This window comes from Rhyacophila brunnea, unplaced genomic scaffold, assembly GCF_057557595.1.
Source record: "Rhyacophila brunnea isolate RB1 unplaced genomic scaffold, BYU_Rbru_1.0 scaffold_3, whole genome shotgun sequence".
NCBI classification, from domain to species: domain Eukaryota; kingdom Metazoa; phylum Arthropoda; class Insecta; order Trichoptera; family Rhyacophilidae; genus Rhyacophila; species Rhyacophila brunnea.
The window spans coordinates 57,430,607-57,453,024 of NW_028232965.1; the positions used below are offsets into that span (position 1 = coordinate 57,430,607).

At 32.8% G+C, this 22,418-nt stretch overlaps 2 protein-coding genes across 2 annotated transcripts; one reads left to right on the forward strand and one right to left on the reverse strand.

Annotated features, from left to right (window-relative positions):
* Window positions 1-4,504: 4,504 nt before the first annotated feature.
* Window positions 4,505-5,740, reverse strand: LOC147068603 (uncharacterized). The gene is made up of 2 exons (XM_085952212.1): window positions 5,696-5,740; window positions 4,505-5,598 (listed from the first exon to the last, which is right to left on the reverse strand). The coding sequence occupies exons 1-2, from the start codon at window positions 5,723-5,725 to the stop codon at window positions 4,855-4,857; spliced, it is 774 nt and encodes a 257-aa protein (XP_085808338.1). The 5' UTR covers window positions 5,726-5,740; the 3' UTR covers window positions 4,505-4,854.
* Window positions 5,741-6,162: 422 nt separating this feature from the next.
* Window positions 6,163-13,973, forward strand: Eaf6 (chromatin modification-related protein EAF6/MEAF6). The gene is made up of 4 exons (XM_085952407.1): window positions 6,163-6,253; window positions 7,639-7,842; window positions 8,713-8,746; window positions 12,113-13,973. The coding sequence occupies exons 1-4, from the start codon at window positions 6,173-6,175 to the stop codon at window positions 12,595-12,597; spliced, it is 804 nt and encodes a 267-aa protein (XP_085808533.1). The 5' UTR covers window positions 6,163-6,172; the 3' UTR covers window positions 12,598-13,973.
* The last annotated feature ends 8,445 nt before the right edge of the window (window positions 13,974-22,418 follow it).

The window sequence follows — 22,418 nt, forward strand, 5'->3', positions numbered from 1 at the left end:
AAGGCAAAACTTTCTCAAGGGTGCCTCCATGCCGGTAATCAGATAATAATAGATCTCCTCATACTTAAAACTGTTACTGTTTGAGAATGCTCTAATTCTTAGAAGATGGTGTGTATTATCAATTTAAAGATTTTTGGTGTACCTATTTGATAAATGAGTGGGGTACCTGACGAAATGGCAGACATTTGTGTCTAAAATAAAAGTGGACAGCATTCTAGGTTTACTAAAGAGCGGCACTTTGCCTAGAATCATGAATAAAGCAACAGTATTTTTAATATTATGTCACAAAAGTAGTTTTTTAGAAGACAGCTATTTTGATTGTAAATCTGTAATAGATTTTTTGGTTGACACCGCGTACTCTTCCTAGACGTTTCGGGGTCATTGCAGAGGCCAATATCTTGAGAATGACAGACAACCATGAAAGTCTCGAACATTATAAAAAGATAATAATATAATGTATTAAAACATTAGAAAATTAAATATTATTTGTTTTTCTACATGCATTGATTATATTAGTGAATTGTATTGAAGTACATCATTCATATTCTATCGTTAGATTTCCCTAGTAAAAATAGTACCATTGCAATTTTCGAAACTTTTTGTGCCTCATTATTGTTTTTTAAGAAAAAAAATTGTATTACAAAGTTTCAATAGAAGATAATATTTATGTTTGTTTATTTATTTTCCTCCGAGCATTATACCCCTTTGGTAAAATATCTATTGTGTGAATATATTTTTATTACTACGAGAGCCTATGGATAATATGAGGGACTAAAAAGAAAGATAAAATGAATGAATTGTGAATATAACAAGAAAATAAAACACAACTTTGATGTATAGTCTTGATATCATTTTATTTTTATAAATACCGTCATACACTTTTAGTAGCTTCTCTTCTAGCACCAAAATACACGGTAAATAAATCGTACACAATATACAATTAGATGTTCATTAAAATATTTCAATAAAGACATAATATCTCTAAAGTAATATCCGTGTATGGCGTGAATACGTTGATAAGTCTAAAAATGTCAATTCTCAGGGCAGCTATCTGTACATTTGGCTTTCTGTGGTAAATCAGCAATATTTTTAAATTTCAGTTTGTTTTTTATGCAAACATTTTACTAGAATTTAAAAACATCCAAAAACATAATATACTCAATCTGATTTACCACAGAAAGCCAAGCGTACAAATAGCTGCCCTGAGAATTTATGTTTTTAGCCATACACGGATATATTATATATTTAAACAGGAAAAACATTCATAATATTGTGAAACGGGTTAATGATACGAAACCGTCACATTCTGAGATACCTATAATCATTTCAGTTACCCTGCTCATAAATACATAGTCAATCAATACACCCTGGTCTATAGCCAGTTTTAGAGTCAATATTCCCATCCATTTCATAAATCTATCAATACTTGGTATGCACTAGGCAAACGATAATGGGAAAATTATAGCATGTATTATGTTACCTTTATATTTCCATTGTACATACGGTGTTTACCTACGACATACCATCGTCACAAGTATGTCATAGATGCAATAGGAAACCCGCAGAAATAATATTAACATAATATTCCTGTAGCCTAATTCCAACTACATAATACCTCCAAAAACAACAGAATGTTAATTTTTTGGAACCGGGATAGCAACTTTATGTTACTGATATACTCACAGTGCTTGAGGGATATCGAAAACAGTAGGTGGTACATCTCAGGTACATTATGGTCCAACAATTACTATTTGAGGTGTGGCGGTTGGGAGAACTAATAGCTTGTAATACACTGCACATACTCATATTGTGACACCTCAAGTTATAGTTGACGGATTTTATGTTCCCAGTGAAGGACGGCGATTCTACACAAATGCCCTGTGATTTGATTTGACATATTATTATGATGTAATTCAATGGACAAATTCCTGAGATGTAATAGTATAATATTATATACTATTGCATGACATAATTGTATGCTTCGTATGTATTACAATCTTGGTAGATCCTTCCAATCTATATTGTATCATGAATAATCATTATAAAAAAAGTTCCAAGTTAAGGGTCACATTGGAATAAATGCCCTAGATTGGATAAAATAGAATGTATATTTATGGCAAAGGTTTAAGAATACTGTTAAGAATTTAACATTACTATAATATGCTATATAATATGAATTTTCTTACACTTAATTCTAGCCCTTGAAAATTCCGCTCTCTAGTAACAAAAATAAATTTAAAGTTTATGCCTCACATTTTGTCCGCTGTCATCACCTAACCATCCACAAAACTGATAATATGTTGCATGCCCCCCTCTCCTGAACAAATGATCGACTTCTAGGTACAAAATGGAGAGTTATCAATGTAGATAGAGATTCAATTAACTACGTTTAAACTTAATGTGGATCCAAATTTTATTTGCATCTTCAGCAAATTTGCCTCCTGCTAGTGTGGCTTCGCTCCAGCTCAGTTGTCAACCGTACTAGAATTATGGTACAATACTATAATTTTATGCCAAAAATACTATAATTTTGAAGAATTCAATGCAAAGAGTGTTCCTCTTAGAAACACTATAATTTGTACATATTTGTGCAATAATCAATATAGATAAAGATAGAAACCTTCCCCTACTGACTACGGTCATGGTGAGCGTATTTTAAGCATGGGGGTTGGTTGATCATCAAGAGGTAGTATAATAAACTATGAGATGATTCTGTTGTGTTGCATAAATTATGACTAATATTTGAATGGTGAGAAACGGACTTATTAGTGAATAGTACAGTTTCCAGTTGGCAGTTATTTTAGGCTTTGTAGCGAACTATTTTAGTCAATATTCTAATATTCAAGATATATTATGATTAATAATTATTATTTTTAACTGATAATAGAGAAATTCAGGTGGCACGATGAGTTTGCATTATTAGTCAATGCTTAAGGAATATTTTGGATTTTTATGGTCCCGGTTAAAATTGAAGAACTTTTGATAATAATTATAAATTAAAACATAAACATCGCTATAATCTACACTTACTTTATTTTAGCACTGGGTGTTTGTTAGTAGACATATTACATTACTGCAAAATCAACATTCAAATGAAATAAATTACAAATAGGTTTTTCTATAGACCGAGTTACAAATTATTTTGTAGTAAACAAAATATTTTTAGTATAATGAATATATTAGTTAAATGCTTTATCAGGGAGAATTCATAAAATCATGTAGGTATCTATAAAATAGGTGAGCACCACCGTGATCTGACTGTAGCCGATATTGTTTAACATTTATAGGTGTACCTACATCGAAGTCAAACAAAGCCACATAGACTTATAAATGGAGACGGCAGCTGAAAAACACGCTTTCATTTTTATACCCATATAAATCTAAGGTCCGAGAAACCCACAATTCTGTTCATTCATACATAACACTGATCCATATAGTATATTGTCGGAGTAAGTCCAATACAAGGGTAGAGTGTAATACTCTTTTCTGTAAAATGGGAAGATATGCATTTGACGGTGTAGTAATATTTCAGAATCAACTGATAGTTTTTTGTCATTGGCTTAAATCAATGAATCAATGAACCGAGCGTAATAATTGCTTTAACAAAACCATGTCAGAAGAACCATTCATCGTATTAAGGCTATACTTCAGCTGGGGCACGGTCTAAAACGATTGTGACTACGCGACGAGAAGACTGTGCAAACGACGCGTGCAGAACAAAACATAATTTGTCATAAGTCAACATGCGTCCATTTAATGTTATGTTTATTGTTCTATTAGTAATAATAATAATATATTCGTTGACATGTTTTCTTTTTCAAGTAAATGGGTAATGTTTTTTAGTCATCTTTACACGATTTAAGAATTAATTCCCCCGTCGCCATCATAAAACAAATTGACGTGTTCACAGCTGAACTTTCGCTCTCCGATTGCCAGCGAGTCCGAAATTTCGTCGCACCTATAGTTGAAAATTATTTAACTCTAAGCGAAAGCAATCCCGCATAATATCAAGTTTTTGTCACACCTTTAACATTTTCAAAAATGGTTCATACGCCGTATTGCATTTACACCCATAATATTGTATACGGTTGAAAAATGATTAAGGGTGTAAATTGCAAATTCACATTCATGTCTTTACAGCATTTGGTTATGATGTATTAGATGAAGCAGGTCACACACTAAGATACTTACATAAAATGGAATACTGTCGAGAGATATCTATTCAAGTACATGTACAAACTTACATAGTCAACAGAGGCTACACAACATGGTACTTATGATTTAGGGATAAAATTTTTATTATATATATTTTTATTATTATATATATTAAATATTTAAAGTTACACTCGTTCAATAGGGTATTTAAATATTTTTTAAACAAACATTATTTATGTACCAATTTCATAATAAGATTAATACTTAAAACACCAATTTATAAAATTTGTAAAACGTTTCAATGGTACCTAAATACTAGTATTGGATAATCAAATACATAAATACAATAATAAGACAAATCTTTCAATTATCACACAAAAACCATTTAAAAAATACTTAGGGAGATTTGTTCTATGTGACAATTATTAATAATTAGACACCAAGCGTCTGATTACAGAATAGCAATTGATATTAAATTGTACATTAATAGCAGTTGTTTGGACGATAAAAGTGTTGCGATCATTTCACCGCCGAATAAGAATTTACTATTCAATATACTTAATATTTTATAATGAAGCACCTAAGAATGTTTAAAGTATCACTTAATCATTTATTGTAAATACCATAGAGAATGATCGCAAGCAAAAATAAATACAAACACTTAAGGTTACGGTATTTTTTACTGGTATTGGTTCTCAATCAAGAACATTCAATTGTACTGTGCTCCATTAAATCAATTATTTGTGACGGTTCTGTTTCTGTTTCATTTATTATTTGGTTGAGCCAATCCTGCGTGGGGTCCATTTTCTTCACATCTTCATTGGAAACTTTTTCATCTTCACTCACATCATTAGACACTATCACAATTTGTTCATTCGATTCGACTTCACATGATTTTGTTTCTTTTGCACATTTCTCTTTTGATATTTCAGGGCTGCTCTGTTGCGATGAGGTCGAGGAACTCGTTGACTTCTCTTCATTCTTTGAATTACTTTCATGTTCTCTGAATTTTTTTGAGACATCATTGGCTGCTATATTTACATAGCAAACGCATTCGTCAGTTTGTGTAATCTGTTTAAAAGCGTCTCGTTCAATAGCTGCTTCCAGCGAGGAGTCATCGGATTCTTGGCACACTTCATCCAAACATTTGTAGGAGTACATGTGATCATCTTGAGGGTTTATGTAGTCTTCCATTATAAAAATGTTACTATCGATATTAAGTTTCTTAAAATCTATAATGCCGAATTTATGTATTTCATTAAATATTGTAGATTCGTTAGCATAAGATATGTCTATATCTTTTAAACAATTCCTTTTCAAATTTATTAAAGAATTATTTCCGCACTGTTGCCAAATGGCATCAATTTGTCTTATCGTTTGAAGTTCACGAGCTTTCAGGGCAGAATACACCTTGGCAAATGATTTTCTGACGTCCAGTTTTACCTAATAAATGAAAAATGGTTTTTTTAATTACCGGAAACGTACATAGATATTGGCAAATGAGTTGAAGTGAAATATAGAGCATATTAATTTTACTTACACTTTCTAATGTCAAAAGTTCTTCCGCCATGTTTACTAAAAATCTTAAAAATGACAGTTCATCGAAGTATTGCCATATTGCCAACACAATATTAACCAGCAAACCAGCTGTCGTTTTAATTATAGTTTTAATAAAAAAAACAGCAAGAATAAAATCGTGAAAGAATGGGTGAGTCATATTATTATCTAGCGTAAAATAATTATTTTTTACCAAACACACCACGGCATTCCGAATGAACCACGTCATTTCGGGATGCCGTGGTTATCTATAATGAATGTATATATTTTTTAATTGTTTCTAAATGGTAAAAGACAGTTTTAATATAGACGACACCTAACTGATAATAAATAATTATAGTGACAAAATTCCTACATATAATACGAATATTACTTTAACCACTAGCCACACCATTACCATTTATTGTAAACCATTATTTCTGCCTGGCAATATTTTTCCAATAGACAAACAAAAACAAAAATGGCATCATCCAAGCCTACATCTGTACTCGATACCCGAGCAGAATTAGCGGAATTAGTTAAGAAAAAGGCAGACATGGCGGTAAATATCGTATAATTTCACTTATACACATTCAAAAGAATCATATATTTGCATTTTCTAAGTCCCACATTACTGTCAATGATTTTGTGGGTCGTTGGTGATTTTGCTGTCATTTAGTCTTTCAACACAAGTTTAGTAATGTTTGGCAATATCTGTAGGAATCGGTTACATTATCTTCTGTTATTGCCTAAACGTACACTGCTTATTACATTATTGTTACACATATTTAAAATATTACCCGGCTGTGATTGTGGAGTGATATTATGTACAATGTCAAAATGTATTCAATGCAGGTGTACTGTCTATTACCAGCTACACACTATGAAAGAATATCCTTTCTCTTCCTCACATTATATTATAATATATAAACCACGTATTGTTATTGTTAGTATTTTTGGTTTACTTAATTCCTTATTGTAGTAATGCTTGCAGTACTTACTGCGTACTTATTTACATCATAATGTCAATTGGCCATAACCTATAATATACACTTGTTCAATACAACACAGTTTAGAATCTTATAGTTTTGGTGTTGGCATCATTGCACGTTTGGTAAAGATACAGTAGTCCTTATCGTTTTTGCTGTAACCAAGGTCCACTAGACCGTGGCTGTAACCAAGGTACAATAGGCCGTGACATGAAACTGTAAATATCAATGATGATGCTTGTTATTGCTCACACGTCGAATTGAAATTTTTTTTTTAGAATTATTAATAACCATGTCCTTGCTTTTTCGTACAAGGTGGTTGTTAGTAATTTTGAGCAATCAAAAACACCCAGGCTTTGAGAAAAACACATAAATATTGTGTCCTCACCGGGAATCGAACCCAGAACTCTCGGGCGGAAGGCCAGCGCCTTATCCACTGCAATACGAGAGCCGCCAAGTCTGTTGCATATTGAAATAAATGGTAATATTTGAACAAAATATGCAATAGAAAATGTTCATTGGATTGCACTCGATTATAATCAATAAATAGCACTAAGACCATTGATATTTGCAATTCAGTGCCACGGCCTGAATAGTCAGTTGTAACCCAAAAATAAGTACTTAGTTGGTTTTAGGTTACAAAAGACCATTACCAGTAAAATGATACTGTAATTTTATAAAATGTTTTAAAGTATTATGTGTGTTAATTTAGGATTTTGAAGATTATATCAATGTTATAAATAATACACGTCATGTAATGTGTAATACCAATATGTTTGTCATCTACATAATGTATTATTATATTTTAGTTATTTTGTGTATTTTATTCCTCTCTTGTATTTGTATGAATAACTAATAAGCAAGAATGTTCCTCCAAAATCGTCATGTGCTGCTAGATGAAGGCAACACCGGTTGCTATGTCACTATGTTTTGTTGATGGACAATTTTATATTAACAGGAGACTCTTGCTAATTTGGAACGTCAGATCTACGCATTTGAAGGATCTTACCTGGAAGACACTCAGCTTTATGGAAATATAATTAGAGGCTGGGATCGATACTTGGCAACAAATAAAAGCACCAATCCCAAAGCAGACAAAAGAAATCGCAAATTCAAGGAAGCTGAGCGACTCTTTTCTAAATCATCAATCACATCCACAGCGGTAATAAATCTAAATTCTATCTACTTATAAATATTTTTTTAATCAAGGTTAATTATTAAGGTGTAATGTATCAAGTAATAGCAGTGGCGAGGGGTGGAGGTAGGCTGTTAAGATCTGAGATTGATAGTGCACACTAAACTTTGTCAGTCAAACGTATTTGTTTTCATTTAATTAAGACTACAATGTGGATAATAAACCCTGCCTAATCCAAGCCGTAGTAGATAATTGTGGAAAATATTTATTTATGTATAAAATATCTAAAATTATGCCATTGAACTAGGGAGGGCAAACTTTTCAGATGAAGGGCCAAAATTCAGGAATTCAAAATGAGCGGCGGGCTGCAAGCAAAATACCGTTTTTATATGTACCTACACTATTTATTATCAAAAAAAATATTACAAAAAAAAATAATCTAGGAATGGAATCTAAAAGGAATGGAACTGTTTCATGTCTTTTAACATTTTTTTAAATTCAGTAGTCGAGAAAGGCGTTAAAAGATAAAAACGTGAATCTTTTTCAAAAATATAATATTGCTCGCGGGCCGTGGTTTGCCCGTGCCTGCATTAAACCATACAAAACTTTAGATATTTAATAGATAAAAAAATATATATTTTATTGATTATGGTTTGACAAATGCGACATGATGAATGATATCTTCATTCCATCTACATTTGAATTGCCACAAATGATTCCGTGAGAGAGTTGTTTGTAATGGGTATTTTCCGCGGCTTCTGTAGGGCGCGAAATCATTACGTGGATCATAGGTTTTCCATCCTTGCACTAGATGCATTCGGGCGATTAAAGTTGTATTGATCAAATTTATTGGTTAGTGATTGTTAATTCGTTTAGTAATTCCGTTTTTGTTTTCAGGCTGTGAGTGGGCTGGATCCAGCGGATGCAAAAAGTGAGTGCCTACCCACTTTTATCTATTTTTTTTATCTTATTCTTAATTAAATGGTTTTTAATCTTTTCAAGTGATTCAGATATTTACCACATAAGGTTTATATCTGAGCAAAAGACATGCCGCATGAAATAACTTTCATATATCATCGGTGTTTTGTAAAAAGGGCAAATCAACCATTTTGGCGAAATAGAGATTTTAATGAAAAAACAATATAGTGCGGGATCCCATAGACTTTTCGTATACATAATATGCGGAACGCATTCTGACAATTGGAATAGGTTCTAGGGGTCACAAAGATATATAATGTCGATGTTGCCAGGCGATATTAGTGGTCAATTTTTTTTTATTAAGGTTTTAATTTTTTTTCATATAACCCACCAAAAATTGTTCTGAGTTCTTCAATAAAACCAAGACCGAATCAGGGATTGATTGAAAATGCAATAATTGTACCATGCCATCGGCATGGTCGTAGAACGGTTCGTCCCATTTGAAAAAAAAATAGCGGGTAGTGCAATGTGTTCAAAATTTTCGATTCGTAGGATCCTCCTTGACTTAAATTTTTTTATTTAGTAGCATTTTTGTATCGAATCACCCAGATTGGTTTCTATACTATATCTATGCATATGACATTAGTTTTAGTATTATTGTTAATCCAGAAACAGTGTAGGTTGCATATATAGGTAGGTGAATAAATGAAATAACGATAACCACTAACCACACTAAGTACACATTTATTAAAAAAAAGAAACAAGTCAAGTGTTCAAACTGCTTTAAGTATCATGATCACAGTTTTTACAATCACTACTTACCCATTTGCGCAATGATATACATGTCAAAGCTGATTTCTTATAACTACATGATAACGTACGGCATTTAGAACTACATTTTCATGGTTTCACTAATATGTACCGCACTAGTTCTGTTGTGTAAAAATGGCGAATTTGTATCTCCACAGGAAGGCGAATATCCACTTAGTATTACGAATAAAAAGCGATTGTGACATATTAGGGATTAGGCCTTTTACAATATTATATTATAATGCCTATTATAAGGACAGTATTCTTTCTAAGCTTTATTATAAACTTTTATAATCATCCACAGGTAATTAATAAATAAATGTCAAAAGTTAAAAATCCTCTTCCTGTAAAATAGCATAGATCAGATTAATAAATATAATTCCGATAGGCTATACCCCAATAGTGTGTCCTACGAAAATGAACCACTCATTATAGACGTGCAATATTGTGTGTTGCTACCTTCAAATACACCAATATAGAATGAGCATCAGTGCATAAGACGAGAGCAGTTGTCAGAACGTAGGACAAGCGTATTCTTGACACGTGTTTAAGAGTGGGTATAACAGGGGCCAGTGTGATTCATATTTCAGTCGAAGAGAGTCCACAGAGCGAGTACCACGTCATTTTAAATCAAATTTACAACAAAATCCCTGGTCATCGAAGATTTTATTTTAAAAACATAATAATTATTGTCGGTAAAGCAATTCATTGCAATGATTTATTAGGTTCCGTCACCGCTGTTCGGCGGCCGGCCGAATGTGAAAAATAATAAAAGTATATAGGGTGCCTGCACGATACCTAATATTTATTTTTAGGCGTTATAAATTATTTCGTGCATTGGCTTTACTCAACCAACAAAATACAATAATGGTACCTATCTATTGTTTCACTAGTACATATCGTCGGTGTTTTGTAAAAAGGGCGAATCAACCATTTTGGCGAAATCGAGATTTTAATAAAAATACAACATGTACCCCACTAGCTTTGTTGTGTAAAAACGGAGAATTTTTATCTCCACAGGAAAGTACTTAAAAACGATAATCGACTAAAATTAAATTAATTAAAATTACGAAATAAAAGGTAAATGTGACATATTAGGCCTTTTAAAATAGTATATAATAATATCTATTATAATGACAGTATTCTTTCTAAGCTTTATTATAAACTTGTTAGATATTTATAATCATCTACAGGTAAAAAACAAATAAATGTCAAAAGTTAAAAATCCTCCTCCTGTAAAGTAGCATTTTGGTTAATTCGCCCTTTTTACAAAACACCGACGATATTATAAAAAAGTTGCGTTACTAGTTTCTAAAAGTGTCGAGACTAATCTTAAACTAATCGTGTACATCACTAAATATATTCTACGTTTTTTTTAAATATGCATTAGAATTAAATAATACTTACCTATTTTTTTAAATAATGATGTAGGTCTTACACATTTAAAATAAATACTATTCATTAATAATGTTTTTTGGATAGCACATGAAATAAAAATGTATGTAAATAATAAATGTGTTTCAACATCCTTTGTATGTTTAGTTCTCGTACAATGTCAGGTTAAAAAGTTATTAATATATTTCTAAGTTTCTAAACTACTAAACTAAACTCTAAGTTTAAAAACGTCACAATATCCACCATATTAGTTGCAATATTTCCCAACAAACAGCTGATTAACATATTGAATTTAGTAACATTTAAGTATATTAGAAGATACTATTTTTTGGTCACCCCATACTCGCTTAGTTGTGAGTGAGTTTGTTTGTTTTAAATTTAATTTAGTGACCATTGCTTTTGAGGCACGCATCGGCGGCGAATTTTTAATGTTACTAGTAGACCAACTATTTCGGACCACATATAAAAATATCATATTTTCAATTCTCAAGGGCATTTCTGTAGAGCGTCCCCTTAAGTTTATCTTATATTCTCCACACTCATTAGGTATTTCAGTTCCCATTAGTTCTGTGTTCCCTGGTACACATATAATATAGCTACATATAACAGTAAGAATAATATTTGACGATGCAATGTTGAAGATGTTGATGAAAACCTTCTTGTGTAGATTGAGCCCATGATGACTGAGCGGTTACGCGTCAGGCTTATAATATTGTGAATCCCGGGTCAGGAAAATTCACTTGTTGTTTTTCAGATTTTTCTAGTGTGTTTGGACCCAGAGTGTGGACCTAATGGGTTGAGCTTGAGCGTGTGGTTAACATTAATTTCTCATAACAAAAATTTATTAATACAACCTCCACTCTGGGGAAACCCATATGATCATCTCAGGATCAAACATGGTAAAGAAAATTACGTAAATGGAGTCTAAATTTATTAAAATGATGCCAAAAATGGCCATTAATTTCTATACAAATTCCGAATAGATAAACAATTTATGTTTTTTTAAAAACAGAATTTTATAATGATTACAGGAAGCTCCATCTGGAAGAAGATTCTACATCTTTACATGCAACAGTATAAACACTAAGTTATATATTATTGCTTTGCTGCATTAAATATTTTGCTTATTGAAGATATTATGTTGTATTTCATGAGAGATTTTTTTAATTTTCAGCTGAAAGAAACAGCGAAACTGAATCCCAAACGAATGAGGACTCGTCGGACACGCAAATCGGATCCGCCGTACATCACGCGACTCACACTACCCTCGCCCAGCACAATCACACGCTCGCTCACAATTCCTCCGACAGTCATAATTCCACTCCACAAAAGAACGGCGGAAAGCATCACACCCATAATGGAACCCCCACATTAGAAAAATCGGCGACGACCGGCCTCGGCTCGTCCTCTTCCAAATATAATACAAATCCCAAGACCCCATCGGCGGTCCTCGGTTTGCAGAAACAATTACCCAACGAAAAGATCCTCTCCGGCATGGACAGCAGACCCGCTACGCTTAAAGAAAAGGATTCTAGCTCCGGTGTTGGACTACTCAACAAATCTGAAGCAGGCGATGGTCCCGCAGGAATTAAACACAAAGCCCCCAGCACCAGTGGCAATGCCAAGAAGACTAATTTCAAAAAAGCTAGACAAAGATAATTCAGACATTCAGATGTAGATAATAAATACATTATTGGAAATGTCCTATTTGGCCAATGCAGTTAATCCTAATGTGATTTTATTGTGTCAGAGAACCATTTATTTATCTTGATATAGTTTTTAATCAGTAATTTGACTTACAATAGGGGAATTTTTTCTTTTATACTTACATTTTTATCTGATTAAATTGTTATTTCAACATTTTTTAGATTAAGAAATTGTGATGTTTTCTTATGTCTAGAGCAGTGGTTCTCATATGCGGCCACCAGAGGGTTTTGCTGCGGCCACCAGCGCTTTACAGAATAATATTTCAAAAATGTATTTATAAAATTATGAAATTGGTTGAATACACATGACTTACAAATATTGAAGCCAATTGACAGATGTAAATTTAGAAGCAGCCATGCGGCTCGCATTGGGAAAAAGGAGTATTGAGGAATTTCCATTTGCATTATTTTTTAAATAAATAGATATGTACTAAAATGTTCAAATGTCTTTTATTAATGGACTTGTCTATAAATAAATTGATCCATTTTTTTAGTAAATCTAATTTAGCATTAATTTTTTCAATCACAGCAAAAGTGAAATTTGGTGCGGCCACAGTTAAATTTCACGTGAGAACCACGGGTCTAGAGGTTGTGATCAAGAATTCAAACTTGATGCTTCTCAAGATTTTATTATAATGATATTTCGAAAATCCCATTTCTCGAGAAATTGTTGGTGATAATGTTGAGAAATCGAGAAATGTACAATCTGCAAGATGAAGAAAATTTAAATATGAAAATTAACCTCGACCATAGTACATACAATAAAACCTCGTTAATAAGAACACGGATAATTCGAAATTTTCGCAAAAAAAAGTATCTTAAACATTATTTTCATATAAAACCATACCTTTATTCGGATTTCGTAATTCGAAATGATTTCCGAGTCCTGGCATCCAAAAATATTCAATAAATCGTAATAAAGTATACTATTTCATGAGCCAGTCATTGAAAATTGTGACAGATTTTTCTTAAAACATCATAAATTATTCATTTTAAGAAGGTAATATAAATAATCCTGACATTTTATGACCTAATTAATTGACCTTAATATAAAAAATTGAAGCAGAATCTCTATGTTTACATAAAATGAACTTATAAGTGGAGATTGTGATTTCTCGGCGTTCAATTTTTGATTTTGAGAATATTATTTGATTCTTGTGAAATAGAGATTGATTCAATGATAATTCGAGAATTATTGAGTATTTTCTCTTAACTTTTAAACAAGTTTACTTCGGCTTTTAATGTCCAAAATTAGAACATCCTTGTAATTAATGAATGCATTATTGAATTTAATGAACAACATAAATAAATGTGAACAATTTACCATCAATCCATGTTTTTACTTAAACCAATTCCTTCCTTAATAGGAGATATGAAAGTTATTTTATTAACAGTATATACAGTGACGTCCCGGGACAAAATGCCGCCCCATTTTTATACAGTATTTTTCATTATCCTTTCATGATTAAAATTTCTAAGAGATGTGTTGTATAGATACATTACTGTCAAAATATGTAATACCTACTAAATTTAAATGCTATCTCTGCTTTAAGGTGATTCATCAGTGAAACGCCAAATAATTTTCTACCATAGGCGCGACGAAATTTTGCACTCGCTCCCATTCTGAGAGAGCATGTAGAGCTGGAAGGACGTCATTTTGCTTCGTGATGGCGACGGCCGTAATAATTCCTAAATCGTGTAAAGATGACTTAAAACTTTACCCATTTACTTTAAAAAGGAAACATGTCAATGAATATATTATTATTGTCACTGATAAAACAATAAACAGAACATTAAATGGACACATGTTGGATTTATAAGACAAATAATATTTGGTTTGACATGCCTCATTTGCACCCGCGACCCGCAAACCGCGCATCGCCTAGCGACGATCTTTTTAGACCGTGTCTCAACTAATGCATGGCCTTAATAGAAATATTGTGAGTCCACGGTTTCAGATACATTCAAAAATACACCTGGCAACTTCCTGTTGAGTGACTGGTAAAAATATTTGGATGAATTTTAAATTAGGCAAGTACCTATGTACCTACCTATAATTCAAAAATCTGCACGTGTCATTGCTGGTCATCAAGAACGTGATCTCCAACGACAAAGGAAGTAAACTAGACATCGCGAACCCGACAAAAAAATACAGTCCTGTTAATCCTTGTAGGCATGTTAATTAATACATTTTGTTTCCAACCAGTGAGCTGATTTTTTAATGGAAAGATATTTCCGTTGTTACTAAGTTTAGGTAGCTATTTCTATATGTGCCTAATGATTCTCCTCGATTTGCCGCCCTTCGAGTAACTGCTGCCCCCAAACAACGCTCAATCTGCCTATTGATGATATTATGTATTTTTAAATGGCGAATTATACTTCTTAAGACAATACATTTTGAATAAACTTATCTAATAAGCTTGCCTTTTTAAAGCTGTATCCGATAGAATATATTTTTATATCAATTACCGTTTTAAAAATATTTATACTTCACTAGTAATTATTTAAATAAGCTCATTGTATTAAGTAAAATATGAATAATAATTATTATGTTTCGACACATCAAAGAAGTGCCCGTTTGGGTGTGGAACTTTTTGAACATGTCTGAATTTAAATTTCAATTTCTCATTGTTGGTATTTGTATATATTTTTCTTGTATACAATTTTAGACATTTTGTGTTTGTACTTCACAATGGGTCCAAAACCGAATCATACCTATGTTTATTTAAAGAATGTCATCAAACCGTTGATTGAAGTCATCAGTATGGAGACCATCCAAGTCGTCGATGATTATAAAGTAAATAATCATTTCTCTATCATGTTTTCTACTGCCGATAATTTGATAGAGTATGATGAGGATAATCTGACAGCAGATCGAGACCCGGATTCCAATACATAGCCCAACACCATTAAACTGGGTATTAGAAGTGGGAAAACTGGTTGATTTTACTAAGTATACTTACTACCAGTATAAAAAAATTCTTAGTATCGAAACTTGTTCCAAAATACTTACTAGTATTTAGAATACTATATAGAGCGTTTGGTGTGCGCATACGACATAAGTCTCATTCTCAACTGGAACTAAAATTAACTCCATATTAGTATTTGAAAAATCAGCTTCAATAGAATCGCTTAAAATATACTGAGCTGGGCTTTTTGAAATGTCCCATTTATTATAGAATTTTAAACACATTTAAAATTTATGAGATGTTTTTATGTTAGGTTATAAATATAATATTCTTGAATGAATATACAATGATTTTTTATTTCAAATATGTTTTGAGCTGTCACCATATTCCCGAGGGAATGTGGTCCAATAATTACACAAAATTTATCACCTATTGTTTAAACATAAGCGAGTCGCGACGTCCGAGGCGATGATGTCATACATAGCAACACTACCAACTAGACTGAGACTTGAGACTGACGTCAACTCGATTACTCAACTGAAACTAAAACTAACTCAATAGTATTACTATAAAACGAACATGTAACCATTTCTGTCCTTCGCTATAACAACTTTACAACTGAGGAGAAAGGGAGAGCAATAACAGTTGAGTATAATATCACGGCTAGACATATGTGTATTATGCTATCTCGCTCGCACTCATTTAATGTCAATAGTATTGAAAGTCTACCAACAGTACCAACTAGCGAGTCGCGGCGATGATATTATCATCGAATGCGTTTGAACTTCGAATACGTTTTAAGTATTTTCTAACAAGTATATTGGGCCAGACGTACTGAGTATGGGTAGTACATGCCGAGACTTGAGTACGCAAACTGGTGACAGTATTTCTAACTCACTTCTACTGGGTATCCATTGTTATGTGGAGGTTTGAGTTTTTAATTCCCGTTTTTGATAAACCATAAAAATAAATAAAACACTTCAATGAATTTAGTGCATGGTAATGTAGATTTGGTCCAGTTACACTACCTTTTCTGATTAAACAAAAAATATAATATCATGAATGTGGATTAGCAAATAATTAGTCTCAGTTTATGAAAATTCTGAATAGATTTCCATAATATTGATATGCATATTTCACACTACGTAATAATTCGTTGCATTGATTACATATTAATATCAAAGATATCGAAAAATCCCGTCTTGTAGTTACCTACATTATTATGGTGGTACCTAAATATATGAAAGTTAAACAAAAAATATAGGTATTGAACATAAATAACTTGAAAACACGTCAGATATATACCCAGTAGAATAATCATATTTAAAAAATGTAGTTACGTGGTTGAAGCGACAAGAAGCTATGAATAATAAATACGCTACGTAGATGCAGAAGTCAGTGGCACGTTTTGCAAGATTTTTATTAAATCAAACAATAATACAATGCAGTTCCACCATGAATTGACAATCAACAAAATAAATGAAATTAATATGCATATTATGACTCATGCAAATCAAATCCAATATTTACAAGACCAGAGATAATATTTCAAACTTCGGCAATGCCTTAGAGTAAGATAGAATTTCTACGGCCAAATTAAATATTTTTTGTAAACGTTGCCGGTAAATATGGATTTGATTGATTACATTCATTTAAAAGGTGCGTTATTGTTTTTGTTTTAAATATAAAGTTAGTGGTACTTAATTATTTGTAGTTATTTTAGTTGAATATAATAAAAATGGCTAACTATGTTGTGTTTAAATTTGGTAGCCGTACTGAGAAGCAACACGGTGGTATAACGTTTCATAGTTAAGTTGATAATAATAAAATTGAGGTTCTACTGTGCGTTACACGCAAGAAATGCGGCTTCATTTTGCTGAACAATAAGCGCTTTCTATATAAAATACTTACTCGTATCATTCCTCTGAGGGATCAGTGACGTCTCTGGATAAAATGCCGCCCCATGTTTTTATACAGTATTTTTATCATCCTTTCAAGTTTCCAATATCTAATTCATGTGTTGTATGGATACATTATTAACAAAATATCAGATGTGTCGTGCCCCCTACCTATCACTAAGGTTAAAGACAGTGTGATACTCTAAAATAGCGTTTTTCAAGTGGTGTTCGAGGTAAGATTAATGCCGATTAAAATTAGCGATTTTTTGTGTTTATTAAGGCCATGCATTAGTTGAGGCACGGTCTAAAAAGATCGTTGCTAGGCGATGCGCGGATTGCGGGTCGCGGGTGCAAATGACGCCTGTCAAACTAAATATTATTTGTCATATAAATCCAACATACGTCCATTTTATGTTCTGTTTATTGTTCTATTAGTAACAATAATAATATATTCATTGACATGTTTTCTTTTTAAAGTAAATGGGTAACGTTTTTAGTCATCTTTACACGACTTTAGAATTAATTGACCCGTCGCCATCACGCAGCAAAGTGACGTGTTTCTGACTCGACATTCTCTCACTGAATGGCAGCGAGTCCAAAATTTCGTCGCGCCTACAGTTGAAAATTATTTGGCGTTTCACTGATGCGTCACCTTAATACATCCACTTGAATACAAACAACATACGAGGGTGGGTCAATAAGTCCTTAGAAAAGCCGACAAGTGGCGCGACTAGTACTGTAAGCGGTTTGTTTTCATGCAGCGGCACTACCGATTCAGTATGCTGCGAAGTTTCAATCAGATTGGTCGGGTTGTTGTGTGTTTTTCGTACATTTAAAAAAAAAATTTGCTTGTGGAAAATGGAAAAATGGAAAATGGAGAAAATTGAGTTTAGAGCTGTTATTAAACATTTTAATATAAAAGGGTTAACAGCAAAGGAAATAAAAAATGAGTTGGATTTAGTTCACGGCATATCTGCTCCTTCACTTGCAACTATTTATAACTGGTTAAATGTATTTAAACGTGGTCGTACATCAACAAAGGATGAACCACGCTCAGGACGTCCTGTAGAGGTGACTACACCAGAAATGATCAATAAAATCCACGATATGGTGTTAAGTGACCGAAGATTAAAGTTGAGTGAGATAATTGAGGTTACAGGGATCTCAAAAGGTAGCGTCATTTCTATTTTACATGACAAATTGGGCATGAAAAATATTTCTGCAAGATGGGTGCCGCGTTTGCTCACAGTCGACAATAAACGCAATAGGGTGGTGGCCTCTAAAGCCCTGTTGTCGCTCATGCAACGCAATCCGGATGAATTTTTTCGTCGCTTTGTGACTGTAGATGAAACATGGATACACCACTATACTCCCGAGACGAAAGAACAGTCAAAGCAGTGGATTGCGAAGACAAACCATGTCCAAAGAAGGCGAAAACCGTAAAATCAGCTGGTAAGGTTATGGCTACTGTATTTTGGGATGCACGTGAAATTATTTTCGTTGACTATTTGGAAAAAGGAAAAACAATAACAGGGGATTATTATGCATCTTTATTGGACCAGCTAAAAAACGAAATTGAAGAAAAATGGCCTCATTTAAACAGGAAAAAAATCCTCTTTCATCAGGACAATGCCCGTGTTCACACATGTTTACGATCAATGGCTAAAATTGAAGAATTGAAGTTCGAATTGGTCGACCACCCACCGTATTCGCCAGATTTAGCCCCCAGTGACTTTTTCCTTTTCCCAAACTTAAAAAAATGGCTAAGTGGACAAGGTTTTTTTGCAAATGAAGAAGTCATCGATCGGACAAATGCTTATTTTGAGGACCTTCCGAAAACTTATTTTTCTGACAGTTTAAAAAAAATTGAGAAACGTCTAACCAAGTGTATTGAGCTCCAAGGAGATTATGTTGAGAAATAAAAAAAAAATACAAAAATAAAAACTGTTTTAATGCTTTTTTCTAAGGAATTATTGACCCACCCTCGTAACACACGGCGAAGGACTAAAAATGTACATATTTCAATGTACCTACCTATTATTTGTATTATCAATATAATAACTAATTAATGTGATAACTGAGCTTGTTTCAATGAACGTAAAAGTTTTATATATTTTGACTTGATATTTGAAAGAGCAACCAAAGTTCTCGGTCAAGACCCTTCAAGCAAGACTGCTAATTATTTTTAATTATAACTTCAGTTGAAAAACTTTGCTAACCTAGATATATCGTAGAAAACGGGAGCTGAACTGTGATGGCCTTGTCGAAAGTCCGAGGATATTCTTTATTAACCGAAATCCAGAAATCCTCGGAATCCTGCTGTAAAAGTGCTATTGTAACCGGCAGGGAAAGCCAGTTACCATTATTTTTTGTTCCGGCGTGACTTATGCCCTATCTTTATATACTTTAAAAAAATGTAGAAATTTTATTGCTACCTAAGGTAATCAATATACGTTAATTACCAATCGAATTGGCATTGTAAACACTGCATTACTGCTATTTTGAAATACGTATAATTCGTGTTATACGGTTTGCTAAAAAATTATCAAGAATTATTTTTGTGGTGAGAGTGAGACAAAATGAAGTTTGTCTTGATTCTCATGATGTGCTCCGCACTCATAGTGACAGCCCTAATGCAGAAAACAAGCAGTAATTGCTTAACTGATAAGATAAAACAAGTCATCAAGAAGAATTGCAACAGAATAATGATAGAAAGAGCTGACGTTGAAAGATCTAACTATGGCAATAGACCCTATAGACCACTTCCTCAAATCCCTCGAGATCAGCTGCCACCAAACGTCATGATAACCATCATGAAAAGGGAAAAGAGGGTCGTCAAAAAGGACAATCCAAACCGAGACGATGCAGATTTTTATTTACAAATCTGTTGCCATCCCGTGGATATTTGTAGAAATCTATGGTGTCATGATTTCCTAGACTAACATACCTAATATTGTTCGTCGTAATCCCGATACCCCTTTCCGGTACAGTTTTTTACTCGATTTGTCAAATACAATCCAAGAAAGCATTTTTTTCCTTAATTTATTTCGCTTTAACGCTACTATAAACAACTCAAAACAACAATAATAATTATCAAAAAGGATTTGGATGTTGCATGAGGCGATTCTGAGGTATCGCATAACCTAGTGCAGTGATGGCGAAACTTTTTTAACTTGTGTAAAAAGAATTTAAAAAAAAGTCGCGTAATAGTAACAGTTAGTTAACTAACTACCACATATTTTCTAAATATATAGACTTTAACCTAGAAATACATTACCATCACGCCACGTGAGCACGTGTGAGCTCATGATAAGCTCATGCCACGTACGATAAATGTGCAATGTCGTTTTACTTGGTATTTAAATGTATCGGAACCATATTGAAATCACCCCTTGCGTATCATGCCAAATCACCAACCCTCTATAATATTTATTTATTTTAAGCAAATTTACACATTTTTGTGTCACTTGGTCACACGTATTTTTGATTTTAGAGGTTTGGAAGAGAACTACAAGTGAGAGGTAAGTAATTGACACAGTATTTATGTAGGTTGTCAGTATACAATATAATGTGGTCATATCCCCACTCAGTGGCGGGTTTAATGAATTGGGAGTCCGAGGCACTGACTGATTTTCGTGCCTCACGACAAAAAATAAATAAAAACCACAAAAGCTACCAACTTGCATAGGAAATACATCAATGTACCTATCTCTTTCTTAGAATCTCATCATGTAACTAAAAATACTTATTTTTTTAGTAAGCAAGTAATCCCACATCTACTTGACATTGGGGGATTACCTAATAATTTACAGTTGTATTTTTAAGTTTTTTGTATACCTATTTGAATTGTTATATGACTAGTTTGAACTGTTTCAAAACCCATTTAAATCCTCTGACGTATCGATTGGGTCATCAACGCCAAAGAAAGTCGTCGCTGACCTCACATGACACGATGGTTATTTATTTTAAGCTTAATACACACAAAAATATTTTTACAATAATTTAGTGAGATATTTGTTACAAAATATTAACAATAAATTAATTGAAGATACGGTTTTATATGAGAATCCTACACATCTAGTGACACTCTAGAGCCCGAGTGTCAAAAGGTAATTTGAAAATTGCTATAACCACGGACATCACTAATCTATTAAAAAAGGCTTTATTTCAGTGTTGGAGCGGACCCTTTTTAGAGTTGCTCCGTTCCAGTAAGTATTATATGTATACAAATGTTCAAAAAATAAAATGTTTTAAAATAATCATCATTTTCATTATTAATAATTCTATTGTAACAGCAAATCGTCTCTCATTGTTTGCCTCTTCTGTCAAAAAAATGAGGTTATTTATCACTCAGCAGTGCTGCCATATTTCAAATAACTCAAATACTATTTTCATTGGATTTTAAGATGAAAATTTAATAATAAAAAAAAAACATCCGGAGCAGTGGAGCACTACAAATTTTAGGTGCTCCAGCTCCGCTGCTGCTCCGGGTAAAATCTCATTGCTCCAGTGCTCCGTGCTCCTGCTCTGACCTCCGCTCCAACGCTCTGCTTTATTCCCAATTTTATAATATTGACATTTACAATAATATACTAATTACTATATTGATAAAAAGTAGCCTAGGTAGTAGTAATTACTATATTGATAAAAGGTACCTACCTATAGAGATCGGAATCTCCCATATATACCTACCCTAAAATCTTTATTTTTGATCATGAGCGTAAGCAATGTTTGAAATCCATTATATTGTGTTAAACAAAACTTTGGCTTGTTATAACATCTCAACAATAAAAGATAAAATGAAGAAAAAATACATTATAATCTTCTTGTTTATTTTTTTTTGTAATGAACAAAAAACTTTCACGTAAATGTGCCACAGATGTCCGCATGAGTTCTTATAACTTTATTTTTAGACCAAACCAAACCTAACTTAACCTATACTAACCTAGCATAACCTAACCTAACTT